We start from the raw sequence: 19,580 nt of genomic DNA, 5'->3' as shown, positions 1-19,580 counted from the left end.
TGTACTTCAATTCAGTAGTCTTGTAGATTTATTGATTTAAAGTTTAAATACATCATCGTAAGAGGTGATCAATACATAGCAGCAAAGTTGTTAAAAAATAAAGAATGAAATGACCTGTCAGCCTAGTAAATGTTGAAAATGACCACCATTACTTTCCATGCAATAATAAAGATTTTGCTGAAAACGTTGCCGGGCATTTTGCAATATTTGAGGAGTAATTTGATGGCACCATCCTGTTGGAACATCAACATATTCTCAACGTATCGACCATCATTCTGATTTTCAATTATATCTGTAAGCGCAGGATCTATGGCATTTTGCAGTAATTCCAAATACATTTCACCAGTCAAATTTCCAGGTAAGAAAAAAGGACCAACCAAATGATCGCCAAAAATGCCAGCCCAAACATTTAATTTTTGTGGCTGCTGTGTGTGTACCTCATGGTAAATTCTGGGATTAGAGTCCGACCAATATCGACAATTCTGACGATTTACTTCGCCATTTAAAAAAAAGGAACATTCGTCGGAAAAGCAAATGTTAAATAAAAATTGTTCATCGTTTGTAATTCGTTTACTCATAACTTCACAAAATTCTAATCGCTTATCAAAATCGTCTTCATTAAGTTCTTGTACAAGGTGAATTTTATACGGATGAAAATTATGGGCCTTTAGAATCCGTTGGATAGTACGTCGACTAACACCACACGAAGTTTGCAATTTGCGGGTACTTAATGTAGGATCTACAATAACTTGCCCTAAAACCCCCACTTCTGTTGCTTCGTTCCTTATAGGATTTTCAATATTACGTTTTTTATTGGCGACTGATCCAGTTTCCCGAAATTTAGCTACAAGTTCTAGAACATATTTTCGGTGCACATTATTGTTCTCATGTTGCTCATTAAAAATGTGTGCTGTTCTATTAGCGCACTGATTATTTCCGAAAAATATTTTAATAATTTCAACCCCTTCTGCCGTGGAATATACCATGGTTAATTTATGTATAAAGCAATAAATGATATTTTAACAACAAATATTGGTCAAATCAATCGCAAACTAATGTACTATTTCCTATTTAAAATAAGTACGTGGCATTCTCTAATTATCTTTCTTCAAGAAACAACTTTTTTTGTCACAAAGGACACTTCAATTGCTATTTTTATTATTAATAAATCATGGGCGTAGTAAATAAAAGCATTTACTTATCAAGAAAATGCTTTTACTCAAATTTCTTCTGAAAGAAGTACAAACTAATTTGATGTACCTATTAAAGTCTACTTTAAACTTTAAATCAATCAATCTCCAAAACTACTGAATTGAATACATGAATTTTACATCATTATAAAGGGAGTTGAAAGACCTTTGAAATAATGGATCATTCGACCCCCCTTTTCATTTAAGATTTTAGGGATGATGCCACCCCCGCTTAAGGGGCTGCAAATGTTACAGTGATTTTATGTCAATTTTGTGTCCCCTTCGAAAACAAAATCGACGGGTCCGAGCGTTTTTTCAAAAAAGGAATCATCTGCCAGTAAATGCCTCTGTTTCGTTTTCGGTGCGCCACACTGTATATAATTCTAACTAAGACAATAGTGCAAAATAAAGACAATATAGTAAATAGATTATTATTAACTTACCTTTTATTTGTTATTCAATTTAATTACTACTTATAAAAAATCACTACTTATATTAAAAGCAATACAATTATTATATTAAATAGTTTAGATCTGAAATTAACTTTGTAATTAAACCAGGTGACTGCGCCAATTATGATGATATTTATATAGTATATTAGTAAATTTAATTGTAGGTTTGTCAAAAAGACAAAGTAATATTATCAAAGATCATATTTTTTTATATCTAATAAAATTCGAGTTCATATTACATAAACGTTTTAATCTATTTATCTTCTCATCTTTAGCTTCTGCCTAATAGAACAAAAGCTGTTCGAGGGACGTGATTTTTGCTTCTCGTAATAAATTAAAGGCACATAAATATAGATCGTATTCAGTATTGTTATTATTTAACTGGAAAAAAATATTATCGACAGATTTTAGAAAATTATAGGGATATACCTGTTACATAAAAGTTTACAGATGCTGTACACTGTAAAAAATTCACACTTCATGGATAACAAAGTTTCTTTTTCCTTTGAGAATGTTTAAAGAATCTAACAAATAGATTAAAAGAATCATTAGCTTATACACTCAGATGCAAAAAAAACGCAACGGAGAAAATTTTGGTCAAATTCAAAATATTTTAATTTTTTTATTTTTAGCCCTATGTTGATGATTTTTTTAGCACACTGTGTAAATTAACACGGGATTAGTTAAAACGTGGTTTTATTATCCTAACTTTGAAACATCCTGTGGAATAATTCCGTTTGCGAATTTTCCTATTTTTCGGTTGCAATTATGTCTCCTAAGCATTGTGTTTTTTGTTTTATGTCAAAATATGCCTTGGTTCATTTTTTAGAGCCAAATGAATTTGCCACTCACAATTTATGACTTTCTTAATTATGTCTATTTTGGAGTTATGATTTTGTAATACGACAAGGTGGTTTTGGTGGCTGTTATCATTATGTCATATTGACACTTATATTTTGTTTGTTTACCTATGATTAATCATGGTTCTTAGTGTCGAAGATTGTGCGAAAGCCGTTGCTCTGGTTGAAAATGGGCGAAATAATATGTGACTAGGGTACCACACACTCATCGCTCTACGATCCAAAGGATAGTGGAATGTTTTATACGAACTGGAACAAACAAGGGTAAAGCGGGAAGCGCAAAACTACCGCTTTAGATGATCGTTTTATACGAGTCAACGCTTTGCGGGATCGTCATTTAACAGCAGCGTTAACTAGAAATCAGCTTCAAGGGGTTCGAGGCAATAATGTAAGTGTATTTACAGTTCGTCAAAGATTACATGAATTTGGTTTGCAGACCAGCAACTGGGCCCAAATTATTTCCATAGCACAGAGTGGCTAGACTACAATTTTCCAGAGAACATTTACATTGGAATTTAGGGCAATGGAGTAATGTTCTTTTTACGGATGAGTCGAGATACTGTCTTCACTCATCAGATGGGAGAGAACGAGTATGATGTCGAACTGGAGAGTGATTTGCTGAGTGCGCTTTCAGTCCCCGCGTTAGCCATGGAGGAAGTTCGGAGATGGTATGGGCAGGAATATCCCGATAGGCGTACACTGAATTGGTATTCATTGAAGGTTCGTTGACTGCACATCGGTATATTGAGGAAATTTTAGCAAATCACATAGTAGCCTTTTCTCAATATGTCGGCGTTGATTTTTTACTAATGCAAGATAATGCGCGACCCCACTCTGTAATGTGTGTCACGCAATATTTAGAAGAAGTTGGTATTAATAAAATGAACTGGCCAGAGTATTCGCCAGATCTGAACCCAATAGAACACGTTTGGGACATGCTTGATAGAAATATTAGAGGTGCGAAGTCGCATCAGCCTCAATTAACGAACTTCGCTTGGCTCTAGAAGAGGAATGGCAAAACATCCAGCAAGATGATATTCGCAACCTCATAGACAGCATGAGCCGACGTGTACAGGGAGTTATAGAGTCTCGGGAAGGCAATAAAAACTATTAAGTTATTTTTTAGTAGTTTTTCTTTGTTATTTGCGTACTTAGGTTAAGTTGCATTTAAGTTGTTTTTTTATGTTTTGTTATTGTTATCATTGTTCATTAAAACCAAGATCAAGTCATTGATTTTAATCATTATTTAAATACAGTGCTTCTGATATGTCGATATGACATTCCTTCGATATCAGTCACCACAGCTCTCATCGTCGTAATACAAATTATTACAAAAGATAATGGTAATAATAGGAAAAGTCTTAAATTGTGGGTCACAAAGTCATTTCGCTTTTAACCATGTACCAATTCATAAGTTCGCATGAAAAAACAAACATAATACTTAGAAGACATGGTTGCAACCCAAAAACAAGGTTTTATGAAAATCAGCTAACGGAATTATTCCACAGAATGTTTCAAAGTTAGGATAAAAACTGTCTTTCGATTAATCCCGTATAATAAGTCAAATACAAAATTTTATTAAAAAACTTACTTTACTAAATTAAAATTTATAAATGTTTACACAGTGTGCTAAAAAAGATAATAAAAAAACTGAAATACTTTGAATTTGACCAAAATTTTCTCTGTTGCGGTTTTTTTACTTCTGAGTGTATAAACCGTAAAGTGTCAATTTTTCATAATGTATAGTATCAAACACTGACGATTGACTTCAACAAGACTGACTTTCACAATATCAAACCAGTACTCACTCGAAGATTATCGATTCTGTTTTCGATATCGCTAAATTCGTAGTCCAAGTTTTTGGTGTAGGGTAGATAAGTGGACCAGTAATAACTGGGCCAGTCAAGATGTTGGTAATAGTTTCTCAAATATCTACTGAGGTAGGTTCTGTACAAGGGCCAATACGTACGGTATTCCCTTGGCCAAGAAGAGTACCATCTGTACAGCTTTGGAGAATAATACGTTGAGGGTGAAGTGAGCGAGTAGTAGTAATCGTAGTAATCTGATCCTGTTATTGGATAATTTACGTAGTAAGTTCTCTGTAATAAAAGAAGAAATTTACTATGTATTGCCATACAATACCATTGAATTCCAAAAGGATGTAAACCTATTATCTGTTTTAAAGTCGAGATATATTACTGGTGAAAATGAAATATACGTTTTAATAAAATTGAAAATTGTATATTTTAATTTTTTTCTTGTTAGGTAATGCCTTATTTTTATCGAAGATTGTGAACAATGTTGAACAATTCTTTAATATTGTAGATTGGTTTGAAGTACTAAAAGACTGCAATCTGTAGCTCTAAGTTCGTTGAATATCGAAGCAATGTTTGCTTTCAGATCCTGATTGTCTGCGGCTGATTATAAGGGATGTTTATGAAGTCTAGAACCTTAAATTAGCATTACTCTGGGTAATGGCAGCCATTTCAACAAGTGTTAAGTGATTTGTGTATATTTTGGTTTGCCGTTTCAACATGAGTATACTGACGCCTGATAATAGAAATCGCGCACTCCATGCCATTTATGGTCGTCATAATCATCGTTCAAACTAATTAATTTCGATTAAAGCTGGAACGTTTCCACACCAAGTTAAATGATAACATTCATCCACAGGGACATCATACAGTGCGTAGACAATAAGTTATTGCTGAATCCACTCCACATATTGGGCACCCATTTTATGGAAGATTTTACTAAAATATCTTTGTTTGCCTTTGTACAAAACCCAACTCGTGCAGGAGTTGAAGCCACGCTATAAACGGTAAGGCATAAGATCGATGAATGGACCCAAAACCAAATTGCTGTTGATTTCGATTTTCATAACCGAATTTTTTTTATTGATGAAGCTCACATTTGATTGAATGGCTACGTAAATAAGCAAAACTGCCTTATTTTAAATAAATATTATCCTCATGTGTACATTAAGATTTTCACGACATCCTCGTGTCAGATTTTCTCGCAGCCAATCGGATCTCTCTTCTGCGATGCCTTGGATTCGATTCGAATTGTGGGAACTTACTTAAAATTAAAACGCAATTAAGGCAATTGTCAAATTCGACAATTACGTCATTAATATCTGTTCAGATGTTATGACGTCATGAACAAAAAGTACCAAATAGAACGTTGAATTAGACAGGGTGATATTTATCATTATCTTGGTGCTAGAGCCTTTAGAGAGCCTCGACCTGCTCAAGCTTTCTACGCCATTCTGTTCTGTCCCTTGCTTGCATTTTCCAGTTGCCGACTCCAATCTTCTCGGCATCTTGTGTTACCCCGTCCATCCACCTCAGCTTTGGTCTACCCAGTATTCTCATTCCCACGGGTTGCGCTGTTAGAATATTTTTTATCATGTTCGATTCAGGGGCCCGGGCTACATGTCATGCCCACTGCAGGCGGTTTCGCTTAATTATAGTGATAATATTTTTACCACCAAACGTATGCTTGTAGATATTCTCCAGTTCAAAGTTATATCTACGCCTCCATCTTCCGTTCTCACAGACCGCTCCTAATATCTTGCGTAGCAGCTTTCTTTCAAAAATCGATAAAGCGGATTCATCTGTTTTAGTTAGCGTCCATGCCTCTGATCCATATGTGAGAACGGGGACTATCAGCGTTTTATACAGCCTTATACGAGTTTTTTGAGACAGACGTTTGTTAGCTAAGTACTTTGATAGACCATGATAACACCTGTTTGCAATTATTATTCGCCTTTTTATTTCCTCAAATATGTTATTATTGGGGTTAACCGATATCATTAGATATGAACTCTTTGACTGCTTCGAAGTTTTGGTCATTGATGATTAAATCTGCGTCAACATTTCCAGCTCTTGTGTTTGGTTTGGTTCTTGTTATAATGTCCACGTCGTATGCATATGCTAGAATTTGGACTGATCTATTAAATATTGTTCCCCTGTTATCTAAATTAGCGTCTCGTACAACTTTTTCTAAGGCGACATTAAAAAGCTGACACGCCAGCGCATCTCCCTGCCTTAACCCCCTATGTATTTCAAATGGGGTTGACGAGTCGTTTTGAATTTTTACTGCTGATAGAATCTTCGCCATTGTGACTTTTATCAAACATATGAGTTTTTTTGGAATTCCCAACTCATTCATAGCGTTGTAAAAACTTGGTCTTAAGACACTGTCATATGCCGCTTTAAAGTCGACAAAAATATTATACGTATCTATGTTAGACAGGGTGATATTATTTCCCCGAAATTATTTACAGTTGTATTCGAATATATTTTCAAGCGAATGGAACAAGAGAATAATATGGGATTTAATATAAACGGAGACTGTACCACCTAAGATTTGCCGATGACACAACAATACACGTTTTCACAAAATACTATAAAAAGATCAATGTTTCAAGGTATTACCATCAGAGATGAAGTACCAATCCTAGAAATAGGAAGAAGAACAGGAGTCACAGATGCAGTTGAAAAAATAGCCATGGCTAAATGGACTTGGGCAGCACATGTTGCTAGATGGATGGATGATAGATGGGTCGGAAAGATTCTGGGGTGAAAGATTCTATCTAAGAAGGAGGCGACCACCGACTAGATGGGCAGATAGTATAAAGCGCATTTCCACAAAAAAGCAGCAGTAAACAGAGTTTAAATACTTATGATGATCACCAACCTTCGGAAGAAGCCAGTACCTTAAGAAGAAAGAAGAAGGTTTGTAAATGGACACAAATGGAAACAAAAGGATGTGTTGTATTGCGTATGCTTATTTTATTTCCTTTAACTCGACAACCCTTAGAAACTCTAGAGAGAACTCTGCAGTTAATATTTTTACTGGAATGAGTAACCTGATCTGAGCTATCAAATGTATTTATTTTACATTAAACTAAACCGCAATAACAGTTTCATTGCACATTGAACCCATTTTATGTGTTTGAATAAAATAGAACATCGTAATAAATTGCTATTTTCGAATTTTCAACGGCGTCTTCTCACACCTACGTTAACTTGTTTTATTGAACGATATACAGCCAGCCATTTATTAACAGATTGATTTTTATAATAAAAAACAGCAGGATTTCAAGGTCAACAAAAGTGTTGTGAAGTGACCTAGGTTACTGAGTTTACTGTTTATACTTAAAATAAGTTTACACCTTTTGATATTAAATAAAAAGAAATATTATAGTTCCAATAAAATATAATATTAAATGCAATCTTAAATTCTATGTTATGGCTTTGGCTGAAGCTGAATTGCAAATGTATTTAGCCTGTTAAAATGTTTTATGATCATTTGTGAATGAGCTGTCATTGCGATTTGGTCTGAAAAAATACAAGTTTGGAATACTTAGTAATTAATTAAAAAATTATAAGATGCTTATATATCCACTACTTATCTAGAAACATACATTATTAATATGTTTACACATTTTGATACGAGTACATAATAGGAATTCAGTAATTAAACTTTTTTTACCAAAATATTAGCTAACCCGGCAAAATCCATACCGCCTTAAAATTAATAAATGTTCTGTTAAATTAAGTTCTGTTAACCTTTTTGTCTTAAGATTAAATTAAATAAGTTTTTTAAAAGTTCAAAAAGGAGCTAATTCACGTGGCAACAAAATAACCATTAGCTAAACGCATAGCATTCTCGTCAATTATTGTTGTTTAAGGACCTTGTGATATGCTTCATTTTTCGTTGTGTTACCAGGCGTGAGAATGAGTAAATTGAGAAAAATCACATACTTCTGGTCGAAAAATATCTCCAATGTTTAATGTTAGCTATTTATCGATTGTACGAATAGTAAAATAAAATGCATCCCTGTAAAACGATATGGAAGACGACTTTGATAGGTGAATGTATGTTTGTGAGAAATGATCAGAATTACCACGATTGGTCTGAGGAAGTCTCGTAGTGGATGAGAGAAGAACATACTGGATGAGAAAATGTAATTATTTAGCTCGTCTCCAAAATAATGTTATACAAACTTTAGCAAACTTATATCCTGATCGAGCAAACCCACAAGTTTCTGTAAATATGAAATACTTTCAGCAATCACCCTATTACCAAATTAGTGAAATTGTTGGGGGACGAATATTGATGGAAAGGCCAGCATAATCTACCGATCTGAGCCATCAGACTTCTTCTTATGGAGATATCTCAAAAATACTGTATACAAAACTAAACTCCTTAACTTGGCTGACTTAAGAAGATTAAACAACGCTTGCGATTAGATCGGTCAAGCCTAACATGTTGAGTAACGTTCAAAAAATTTCCATTTAAGATTAGGGTATTCTCATGACGTTCACGCAAGCATTTTCAACATCTACATTCATCTTTTTCTATTTTGTTTCTTGTTTTTTTTTTAATTATCAAGAGATAAACATTGGAATAAAGTTATAGGACATTGACATATATATCTAGAATATTCTAAAGAATCAAAAAATTAAATATTATATAGGGTGTTGTATTTGAAATAAGACAGTTGCTATTGACCACTGTTATTGTTTTCAAGTAGTTAGGTCAAGTTACGAGTGGTTCCGAGTTGTATTTTAAATATCGTTATATTATGATACATCGTGAAAAGATCTTTGATATCTAACTTATTATTAATAGAATTTTGATCTTTTTTATGTGAATTATATCCAATATACAAATTTTGTTGTAGTTTTGTATATATATATATATATATATATATATATATATATATATATATATATAAGCGGGGATCCTACAGCTTCTGCCGCTTCCCGCATTTCGATCGCCATCATTTTCTATCTCTCCAGGTGTCTTCATCAATGGCTCTAATCCATTTCAACCGTGTCAACTTTTTTCTTTCCTTTTACTGTCATTTGCCAACGTTCTGCTCCATATGTAAGAATGGGCTCTACAATTACTTTGTAGATAGTCATTTTAGTTCTCATAGTAGCTTTGTTGGACCAAAGTATCGAATTCAGAATTTGAACACTCTTCCTGCCTTGCTGCACTCTATAGTCTATATCTCGTTCCGTTGTTCCTTTACTGCAGATAATACTTCCCAAATATTTGTATTCGTAGCACCTTTTCATTTGTCTAATTTCCAAATCCGGGTCTTCGTCTTCACTGCCTATTTGCATATATTCTGTTTTAGACATGTTCATACTCATCCCCCATTTTTCGTATTCATCTTTGAGCTTTCTAAGCATATAATCTGCATCTTCTTCACAGCTTGCAATTAGTACTTGATCATCTGCAAAGAACAGCGTTGTCAGATAATGGTTGTTAAGCTTTAACCTCATTCCCGCACATTTTTGTCTCCACTGGTGCAGTGCTTCTTGGATATATATTTTGAATAGGGTGGGGAAAAGACAACATCCTTGTCTCAAGCCTTTCGTTACTGTAAATACCCTTGAGAAAGTATTTCCTGTTTTTACAGTGCTTTGAGGACATTTATGGATGTTCAGTATTGCTTTTAGATATGTTTTACTAAGGTCCGTTTTCGTCAAGACACTAAATAAGAGTTTTAAAGGAACTGTATCATAAGCCTTCTCCAGATCTATAAATACCAGATGCGTAGGGAGGTTTCGAGCTGTTCGTTTTTCAATTACTTGTTGAAGGGTAAATGTGTTGTCCATGCAAGATCTTCCTGCTCTAAAGCCGCTTTGTTTTTCAATTTCTTTATACTCCTCTTCTATTCTTCTTTTCAATATACGACCATATAACCTTCTCAGCGAGCTAGTACCGCTAATGCCTCTATAATTTCCGCATTCTTTTCTGTCTCCCTTTTTATAAATGGGGCTAATGTGGGCCAAATTCCAATCGTCTGGAATCGTTTGGCCTTCAATTAAGCATTTATTAAAAATATTCACTAAGCTTTCCCAAAGAGCATCCGGTCCATGTTTCACCAACTCGATGGGAATGTCTCCAGGCCCGGGTGTTTTTCCATTTTTCATTTGTTTAAATTAATTTTTCAGTTCTTCTTTGTTTATCTTATGCACCTCTGAGTTTTCTGTCATAGAGATATGGTCAGGTCTTTCCATAAATTCGTGCCTACTTTCTGTTAATAGCCTTTCGTAATATTTTTCCCACTTTTTATTTTGAATCAGGTTTATATTTCCCTCATCTTTTCTTTCTTTTCTAATACTTTTTATGAATGTAGTTTTGTTCTTTTCCAAAATCTGTACATTTTCAAAATCAAAAAAATGGCTATTTTCTAGAGAATTCTTGGCTAATGTAGTGTTTAATGTCGGTTACACTATATTTGTGTGTAACAACCCTTTTATGTAGGTATTGGTGTGTTTGCTCAATATATGTTGGGCAATAATCTGTATTAACATTGGGTTTAAATTTTGAAAAATATTTTCCGGGTATTTTTATGTGCAACATCGATATCATATTTTGCCAATATTTTCGTTATTTGTTCAGAGAATCAATTAATATATGATATGGATATATACTTTTTATTTGATTTAGTGACCTTACATTGGTATCAGAATTAGATTGAATTCTGATAATGCAACTTCTTTTTTAATTAGATGGTTTTAAAATTCTGATAGATAATTTATTTTTTCTAAGTTATCTTTTTTCAGATTTTTGGAATAGTATTGTGGGCTAGATAGCTAATTGCTTCATCAGTAAGAGTGAATTCAACACTTATTTAATGAGTTATAGATGCGTGGCTATTAAAATTTAGATATCTTTTGCATCAAACATCTCTTTTAAACTAGTTAGTTGTTATCAGTCAGTTATTGTTATTATCCCCTAAACTTAAATCAAGAAAAGTAATTTTGTTATTTTTTTCTAGTTTATAAGTAAGTTGAAGGTTATTATAGAAATGTAATAAGTATGATAATTTATAATAATGTTCGCAAAATATGATATCAATGTTGGACATAAATAGTCAAAAACATCCGGAAAATATTTTTCAAAATTTAAACCCAATGTTAATCAAGATCATCAATCGGATATTATTTGTAAAATAAATTGTAAAGACTACAATTCAAAATATATTGGGCAAACACACCAATATCTACATAGAAGGGTTATTGCGCACAAATATAGTGTACAAACTAACAAATTAGCAGCCTTAGCCAAGCATTCTCTAGAAAATATCCATTCTTTTGATTTTGAAAATGTACAGATTTTGGAAAAAGAAGATATTTACAACAAAAGATACATATTGGAGATAATTCACATAAGCAAAATTCAAAATCAATCAATAATAAGACTGATATCAAAGATTTTTCCAATATATATCATAATTTAATAAATTTGGTTGTAAAAAGTTTTTGTATAACCTATACCAGACTGATTAAATATCGTTTTAAGAAACGTAATGAAAAATAATTTTTCCATTTAATATATATATAAATAGTAATGTGGTTTGTTAGAATTTTATTATATCCCTTTTACAGTTTTCCATATTATACTCGTAATAAAGCTAAAGAGCACAAAGCTTATTAATTTTTATTAAACAGGCTGAAAACCCTCAAGGCAGGTTGCTCGTTTATAAGTCTTTATAATACATTAACCAGCCATGTCTTTTAGAAAAGGGAAATATGCGTTAGCTAAGTAGCTGGTTATATAAAATAAAAACTTTAATCAGTTTGAATCAGAATTAGATCAGATTGGAGAATAAATATATCTATTTTTAATACATTTATACATACGAATTAATAAATCTCACCTTAACATCAAATCACACGTTTTGAAACATTGTTTTTATTAAAAAACGGAGTACCTAAATACAGCTTTTACGCAATAGTACTAATTTGGTCAGGATATTTGCCTATTATGATGATATTTCATCTTTTTATATTTTTTTTTTTTTTATTTATTTACGCTGCAACCACAAGGGTTATTAGCGACCTAAAAAATATAATACAGGTAAAGGTAGAAAAAATTACAATAATTGATACAGTTCTGAGTCTTTAAGATAACTTATTGTGTTTTTTAATATTCATGTTTTTTCCTAAGACTTGTGATGGAACAGACATGAAGTCAACAGTGATATTATTATTCTTTAGAGGAATTATTTACCGATGAGTCGGAATCTTCTTCCGATAATGAAGTTTTCACTGTAGAGAGTAAACCTATGTGTTTGCCAAGTTTTCGTATTAATTTGGTGCTTATGGTTTTCATTCTTTTGTCGATGTAGTATGAATGTAATTCCGTTAGAAACTTTATAAGTGCATAAGAGTCTTCTGAGTACAATTTTGTTACGCTGATTATGTCTTTTGATCCTTGTATATTTTCGAATAGATCCACTACTTGATCGAAGCTTAACAATTGCTTTTCCCTTTCTACATATTCTCTAACTGGTTCCAAAAATGTTTGGAGATTTGGTATATCATTCCTTAAGTTTTTGTCATCAGTTTTGGTTTTTTTCTTTAATTGAAGCTTAGGTTTTTCAAAGTTTTCTTCGGAGGGTGGCGTGATTGCATCTTCTAGGGTTCTTTTTCCGGTTGCTTTGTTCGAAGTTACTTGGGGTTCGTAAGAATTCAAATGTGTATTTTTATTTGGAGGTAAGTGTTGACTTGTTTCGGGTAAGGTTGATTTATGTTTTTGGGTATTAGAGGTTGACTCAGACGATGTAGGTGTTGCGATTGTAGTGTTAACTGAAGAAGTGGTCAAATGTATGGATGTATTTTGTAGTGAGCACTGTTGGGTTTGGTTTGTTGATAAATTTGGGATTGCTACTCTTTGTAATGTGGTTTGAGAAGACGTAGTAAGTGTGGAGGGAGTGGTATTTGAGATTGCGGGAGTATTTTGGAGATTATCTTGTTGAGTATGATTTATTGATGAATTTTGTCTTATTTCTGTTTGCATTGCACTATCATTGTGAGGATGGTTTGAAATATTTGGACAATTAGCTGCCTGGTGTCCAGTTAATTTGCATTTAAAACAATTTTCGTTTTGGGCTATAAATATGCGGTATGATGTTTGTTTAAACTCGATAATAAAAGATTCAGGTAGTACAAAGTTGTCTGGAAAAGGTGAAACGAAAATTTGTCTTCGGAAGCTTAGAATATGACTAAAGGCAGGATTGGTTGCTCCTATCCGTAGATATGATATGTCTGAGAGAGGATTTAAACCTAGTTTTATTAATTCGTCCATTATTATGTTAGAAGGTATGCTTGGACATACATTGGACAGAATTAAGCGGACTGATGGAGTTATTAATCTTCTCGCTTCTAGTATATTTCCATTTACTATTATTTTCTTTGTTTCTGCTATGAATTTATCTACTAGGTTTTTGGATGATAGATATATGCATATTCTACCGTTTGATATACGGGATGCGAAAATTATATTTTTCGGTTCTATATGCTGACTCAATCCTTCAAGATAGTCATTAATTGTACAATTCTCTAGAGTGTTAAACAAAAAAGCTTGATCTCTGCTTGGGATTAATATACTACGTGGTTGACTAACTGCTTTTGAGTATGATGCATTTTGTGGTAGCTGACTGGAAGATGACATCTTTTAAATGGATTTTAAAATCCGACTAAAACCGGTGCTGTTTTACAGCTTTCGTTGTGATACCAGTTCATGTAAATTGGATAATACTTATAACTGATTGCAGTTGTTTACTTAAATATATAAATCCAAATAGATGAAAAAAGTATATTTTATCTACTCACGATTCCAATATTCAGTATACAAATCACTTTCACTTTTATACTTAATTACTTTTCTTAAGTTATTAAACCACTATAAAATTAACTTATTTGTGAGCTTTTTTAGATTAGACTCGAACATGATTTTGATTTTAATATAATTCACTATTTACATGTTCAGAACTGAAGAAGTAATCGTTTAAATATTTAAATTTTTAAGAGAAACTTTGAAATGCGTCTAAACACTTTGACAGTTTTTTGACGTTCCTCTTTTTATATTTTTATTTAGTATTTTTGTCGTTTCTTAAATTGTTAATATTAAATATCTGTTTGTAATGTTTAAATTCGCAAAAATTTTATATGTATGTATGTAAAAATGGTCACTATTCCTTTGACTTGTCAAAAACAAAACTATTTTTGTATATTGACTAAATAAATTCTATTGTATGTATTAATAGGTACGTAATCATTAAAGGAAATTTTTGCTTCCTTGTTAATGACTTCCATGTCGAGACACGATTATATTAAATAAAAAAATATCCATTCTTTTATCACACTTAGTAGAAAAACCCACCTATTTTGTAGTACTTGAAAATTGATAAAATGTATATTTAAATCTGCGAAATTTACATTTAACAGAGATCTATAAAACACAAATGAACAGTTTTAGTATTAAATTTTATTTCGAAACCCTTATTTAGTTTTTCCGATTGAATAAACTTTGATAATAGAAAGATATGTATATTTTATCACTGATAGACTTTAATTTTTTTCCGTAACAAAGCATAAATGAATAAATTTCATTTTAAATAAACTCGTCTGTAAAGTATAAAACGGTTATTTTAGAAGTTTAGGAAAACTTGAATATATTTGAACATTTCATCAAGAAAGTTCATCTGGCAAATCTAAATTCGATGGTGACGAAAACATTTGGTTGTTATTTTGGAGATATGCCAGTGTAGATAAATTTAACTTGTCGCTTAAACCTCAGTTGTGCCTTTTGTAATATTCCTTTTAATATTAAACATTGATACACTCAGTTTTTAGCTAGAATGTTAATGGGTCTCTCTAAAAAGCTCTAAAATAAAATAATTTGAATAAAATTATCTGTACCTCGAATTTAATAAATAGTTAAAAATTTTACAAAATAATTAAAAAGTTTCAATTCTAGTTTTTTCGTCTATTTTGTACTTTCACAGAAAATTCGCCACAGTAATGTATATGTTTTACGCCATCAAAAAGTAGAACTTTTAGAGAAACAAAAAATACACCGACTTTACAAAAAAGCAAATTTTTTAAAGTGAGAATTTTCGATTAAAAATAACGATGACTCTTCGATATCACGTTAAAATAAGTAGAAAAATAAAGATTTTAAATCAAAAAGAACACAGTGTATTTGGGACAAAACAAGAAAAGTTTTCGTCAAATTTCGTAAAAAAATGTGGAAGATAAAAATAAAAAACTGAAAACTCGGTTATTTAAATTTTCGCATAAATTTTGAGGTTATGTAGAGAAAATATAAATACAGAAGTTGTAGATATTTTTATTACCTGCAACTATCAGTCGTTTTACTGGAAATCGTAGTAAATCGTTTTTTGCCCTTAAAAACTCACTCCCTTTCTTTAGATCGCCCGTTTATTACTTTTCCTTATATTTTGTTATATTTTCTTTCTTTAATAATGCGTTTCAGCATGTTAGTATTTTTTGATGTTAAAATTTATCGGCCCTGGCCTATAACTGATATACGCGATAAAAAAAACTTAATTTTTTTTATATTCGAAAATCAAAATTGTAGGCAGTAAATTCTTAAAAGATATAGTAACGTTTTGAGATTACAGTGACGAAAGCTACTTGTATTGAAGAAGTACGTACCTATTTATATTATGTATCACCTTAATGTAGGAATATGATTAATATTGACATTTGGGTTAATTTCAATAAATAATTTTAGGTTATATAGTAGGTTAGGTTATAGTAGGTAATAGTTAAACCTCCCTAAAACGTGGATGTTTCGGTTAAACCATTGATTATTAATAGTAGTGATCGCAATAACTCTTCATCATTCCACGAGTTGTCTTCATACTATGATTATTATTTTGGCTTCCTGTGGATGTCGAACTACTTTATCAATATTACTTTTATATATAAGTAAGTTTGTTTTGTTAACACATTTTTCTAACTCCAATAAACTTTGCTCTTTTTAAAAAGTTAAATAAGTCCCATATCATTATAATATATTAAGATTAACTTTTAAAATTTACTATAACAGTGTTACCGATACGCTACTGAATGCTAAACTACGAAATCAGTGAGCAATTTATCTCTCTCTATCTTATGGCAACGTTGATCCACTATTCCTTTCTACTGGTCCTAAGAACACGACGTTCTCATGTATGACTTTTACAAGATATTATTGTACTTTTATATGGTTTCTATATACAGTGTGGCGCACCGAAAACGAAACAGAGGCATTTACTGGCAGATGATTCCTTTTTTGAAAAAACGCTCGGACTCGTCGATTTTGTTTTCGAGGGGGACACAAAATTGGCATAAAATCACTTTAACATTTGCAGCCCCTTAAGCGGGGGTGGCATCATCCCTAAAATCTTAAATGAAAAGGGGGGTCGAATGATCCATTATTTGAAAGGTCTTTCAACTCCCTTTATAATGATGTAAAATTCATGTATTCAATTCAGTAGTTTTAGAGATTTATTGATTTAAAGTTTAAAGTAGACTTTAATAGGTACATCAAATTAGTTTGTACTTCTTTGTACATGGTTTATTAATAATAAAAATAGCAATTGAAGTGTCCTTTGTGACAAAAAAAGTTGTTTCTTGAAGAAAGATAAGTAGAGAATGCCACGTACTTATTTTAAATAGGAAATAGTACATTAGTTTGCGATTGAATTGACCAATCTTTGTTGTTAAAATATCATTTATTGCTTTAGACATAAATTAACCATGGTATATTCCACGGCAGAAAGGGTTGAAATTATTGAAATATTTTTCGGAAATAATCAGTGCGCTAATAGAACAGCACAAATTTTTAATGAGCGACATGAGAACAATAATGTGCACCGAAAATATGTTCTAGAACTTATAGCTAAATTTCGGGAAACTGGATCAGTCGCCAATAAAAAACGTAATATTGAAAATCCTATAAGGAACGAAGCAACAGAAGTGGGGGTTTTAGGGCAAGTTATTGTAGATCCTACATTAAGTACCCGCAAATTGCAAACTTCGTGTGGTGTTAGTCGACGTACTATCCAACGGATTCTAAAGGCCCATAATTTTCATCCATATAAAATTCACCTTGTACAAGAACTTAATGAAGACGATTTTGATAAGCGATTAGAATTTTTTGAAGTTATGAGTGAACGAATTACAAACGATGAACAATTTTTATTTAACATTTGCTTTTCCGACGAATGTTCCTTTTTTTAAATGGCAGTAAATCGTCATAATTGTCGATATTGGTCGGACTCTAATCCCAGAATTTACCATGAGGTACACACACAGCAGCCACAAAAATTAAATGTTTGGGCTGGCATTTTTGGCGATCATTTGGTTGGTCCTTTTTTCTTACCTGGAAATTTGACTGGTGAAATGTATTTGGAATTACTGCAAAATGCCATAGATCCTGCGCTAACAGATATAATTGAAAATCAGAATGATGGTCGATACGTTGAGAATATGTTGATGTTCCAACAGCATGGTGCCCCACCATATTACGCATTAAGAGTTAGGCATTATTTAGATCAGACCTTTCCAGGTCAATGGATTGGTAGAAGAGGTGCCGTTGAATGGCCCCTAAGATCGCCAGATTTATCACCTTTGGATTTCTTTTTGTGGGGTTACTTAAAAAGCAAAATCTATGCTACTCAGCCAACATCCTTAGAAGATTTACGACAAAGAATTGTGAATGAGTGCCATCAAATTACTCCTCAAATATTGCAAAATGTCCGGCAACGTTTTCAGCAAAATCTTTATTATTGCATGGAAAGTAATGGTGGTCATTTTCAACATTTACTCGGCTGACAGGTCAGTTCATTCTTTATTTTTTAACAACTTTGCTGCTATGTATTGATCTCCTCTTACGATGATGTATTTAAACTTTAAATCAATAAATCTCCAAAACTACTGAATTGAAGTACATGAATTTTACATCATTGTAAAGGGAGTTGAAAGACCTTTTAAATGATGGATCATTCGACCCCCCTTTCCATTTAAGATTTTAGGGATGGTGCCACCCCCGCTTAGTGGGCTGCAAATGTTAATGTGATTTTATGCCAATTTTGTTTCCCCCTCGATAACAAAATCGACGGGTCCAAGCGTTTTTTTTTAAAGGAATCTGTCAGTAAATGCATCTGTTTCGTTTTCGGTGCGCCACCCTGTATAAATATTGTATATAAACATAATATTATACATAAATATTGATGTTATTAAATACATTTTATAAGACACCTTAATGAATACAAAACTATCAGGAATCTATAATAATTTTGCTGCATGTGAACGATTAAAATATAAATTACTAGAATATCTGACATCACAAATTAGCAACGATGTCGTCTGAGCATTCACATTTCTGAGAATCTACTGACTACAAATTTGATTCTCAACTATACGGCTTTAATAATTAATTCTAAACGTAAAATACAAATAATGTTTTATGTAAAATTGTTGAATAAAACCTAGGTTATGTATTCATAATATATGAATCTTACAAATTAAAAATATTATAACTTGTATTATAACACAGATTTGCAGGATATATAATAATTAAATTTCAATTACTAGGAAAAATTATTTTTGTAAACTTATTCTTGTTTGTATTATATTAAAAGTTCTATAAGTATTTTAAATCTAAAATACCAAAATACTTACATTGTATACAGTATCTAACAACACTAAAATTTTTTTCAAACCAAAATCAACAATGCGTGTCATGGTAAGCGTTCAAAAATAAAATAAAAAATAAGCAAAAAGCGCTAATGAGAAGGAAGAAAAGCTCGAGAATGAAGTAAAAATAAAAACTAGAAGAACCAAAACTTGGCCTTCAAGAGTTAGAGAAAGCTGAAGCGATTATTTGCAATGTTATGTTTGGTCATTTGGTCGGGAAGTTTTTTTTTATATAACTAATATTTTTAAAACACGTTATCATATAAATTTCACCTGTTTTGGTACAATAAACTGTCAAATCTGTTAAGTCTTGACGAGTATACAGAGAGACAAAGTTCGATATATCTGTAATAGTAGAAGATACCAAAAGAGTAATTTACAAAAACAGGAGATAGCTGTAAGCTTCACATTTTAAAATTAGTTACAAATATACAGGATCTTTCATAATGCTGTACCACATCAAAGATATGTCTTTTTTAAAATAAACACTCTGTATTTTATTTTAAATTTAAAATCTTTATAAGTAAACAGAGTTGTTTTGTGTTGCACATG

The 19,580-nt window shown here is 32.0% G+C and overlaps 1 protein-coding gene across 6 annotated transcripts in view; it reads right to left on the bottom strand.

Annotated features, from left to right (window-relative positions):
- Positions 1–19,580, bottom strand: part of LOC140449211 (uncharacterized) — a 335,545-nt gene that overhangs the window by 237,368 nt on the left and 78,597 nt on the right. For 4 of the 6 annotated variants that reach the window (XM_072542383.1, XM_072542381.1, XM_072542380.1 and 1 more), the window contains exon 4: positions 4,311–4,601. The exons of the other annotated variants lie outside the window; for them this stretch is intronic. In XM_072542383.1, the coding sequence (XP_072398484.1) occupies positions 4,311–4,601 (291 nt within the window). The remainder of the gene's footprint in view (positions 1–4,310; positions 4,602–19,580) is intronic. 6 annotated transcript variants of the gene reach the window in all.

The sequence above is a fragment of the Diabrotica undecimpunctata genome, chromosome 8 (assembly GCF_040954645.1).
Source record: "Diabrotica undecimpunctata isolate CICGRU chromosome 8, icDiaUnde3, whole genome shotgun sequence".
NCBI lineage: Eukaryota > Metazoa > Arthropoda > Insecta > Coleoptera > Chrysomelidae > Diabrotica > Diabrotica undecimpunctata.
This window is presented reverse-complemented; position numbering and strand designations above follow the sequence as displayed.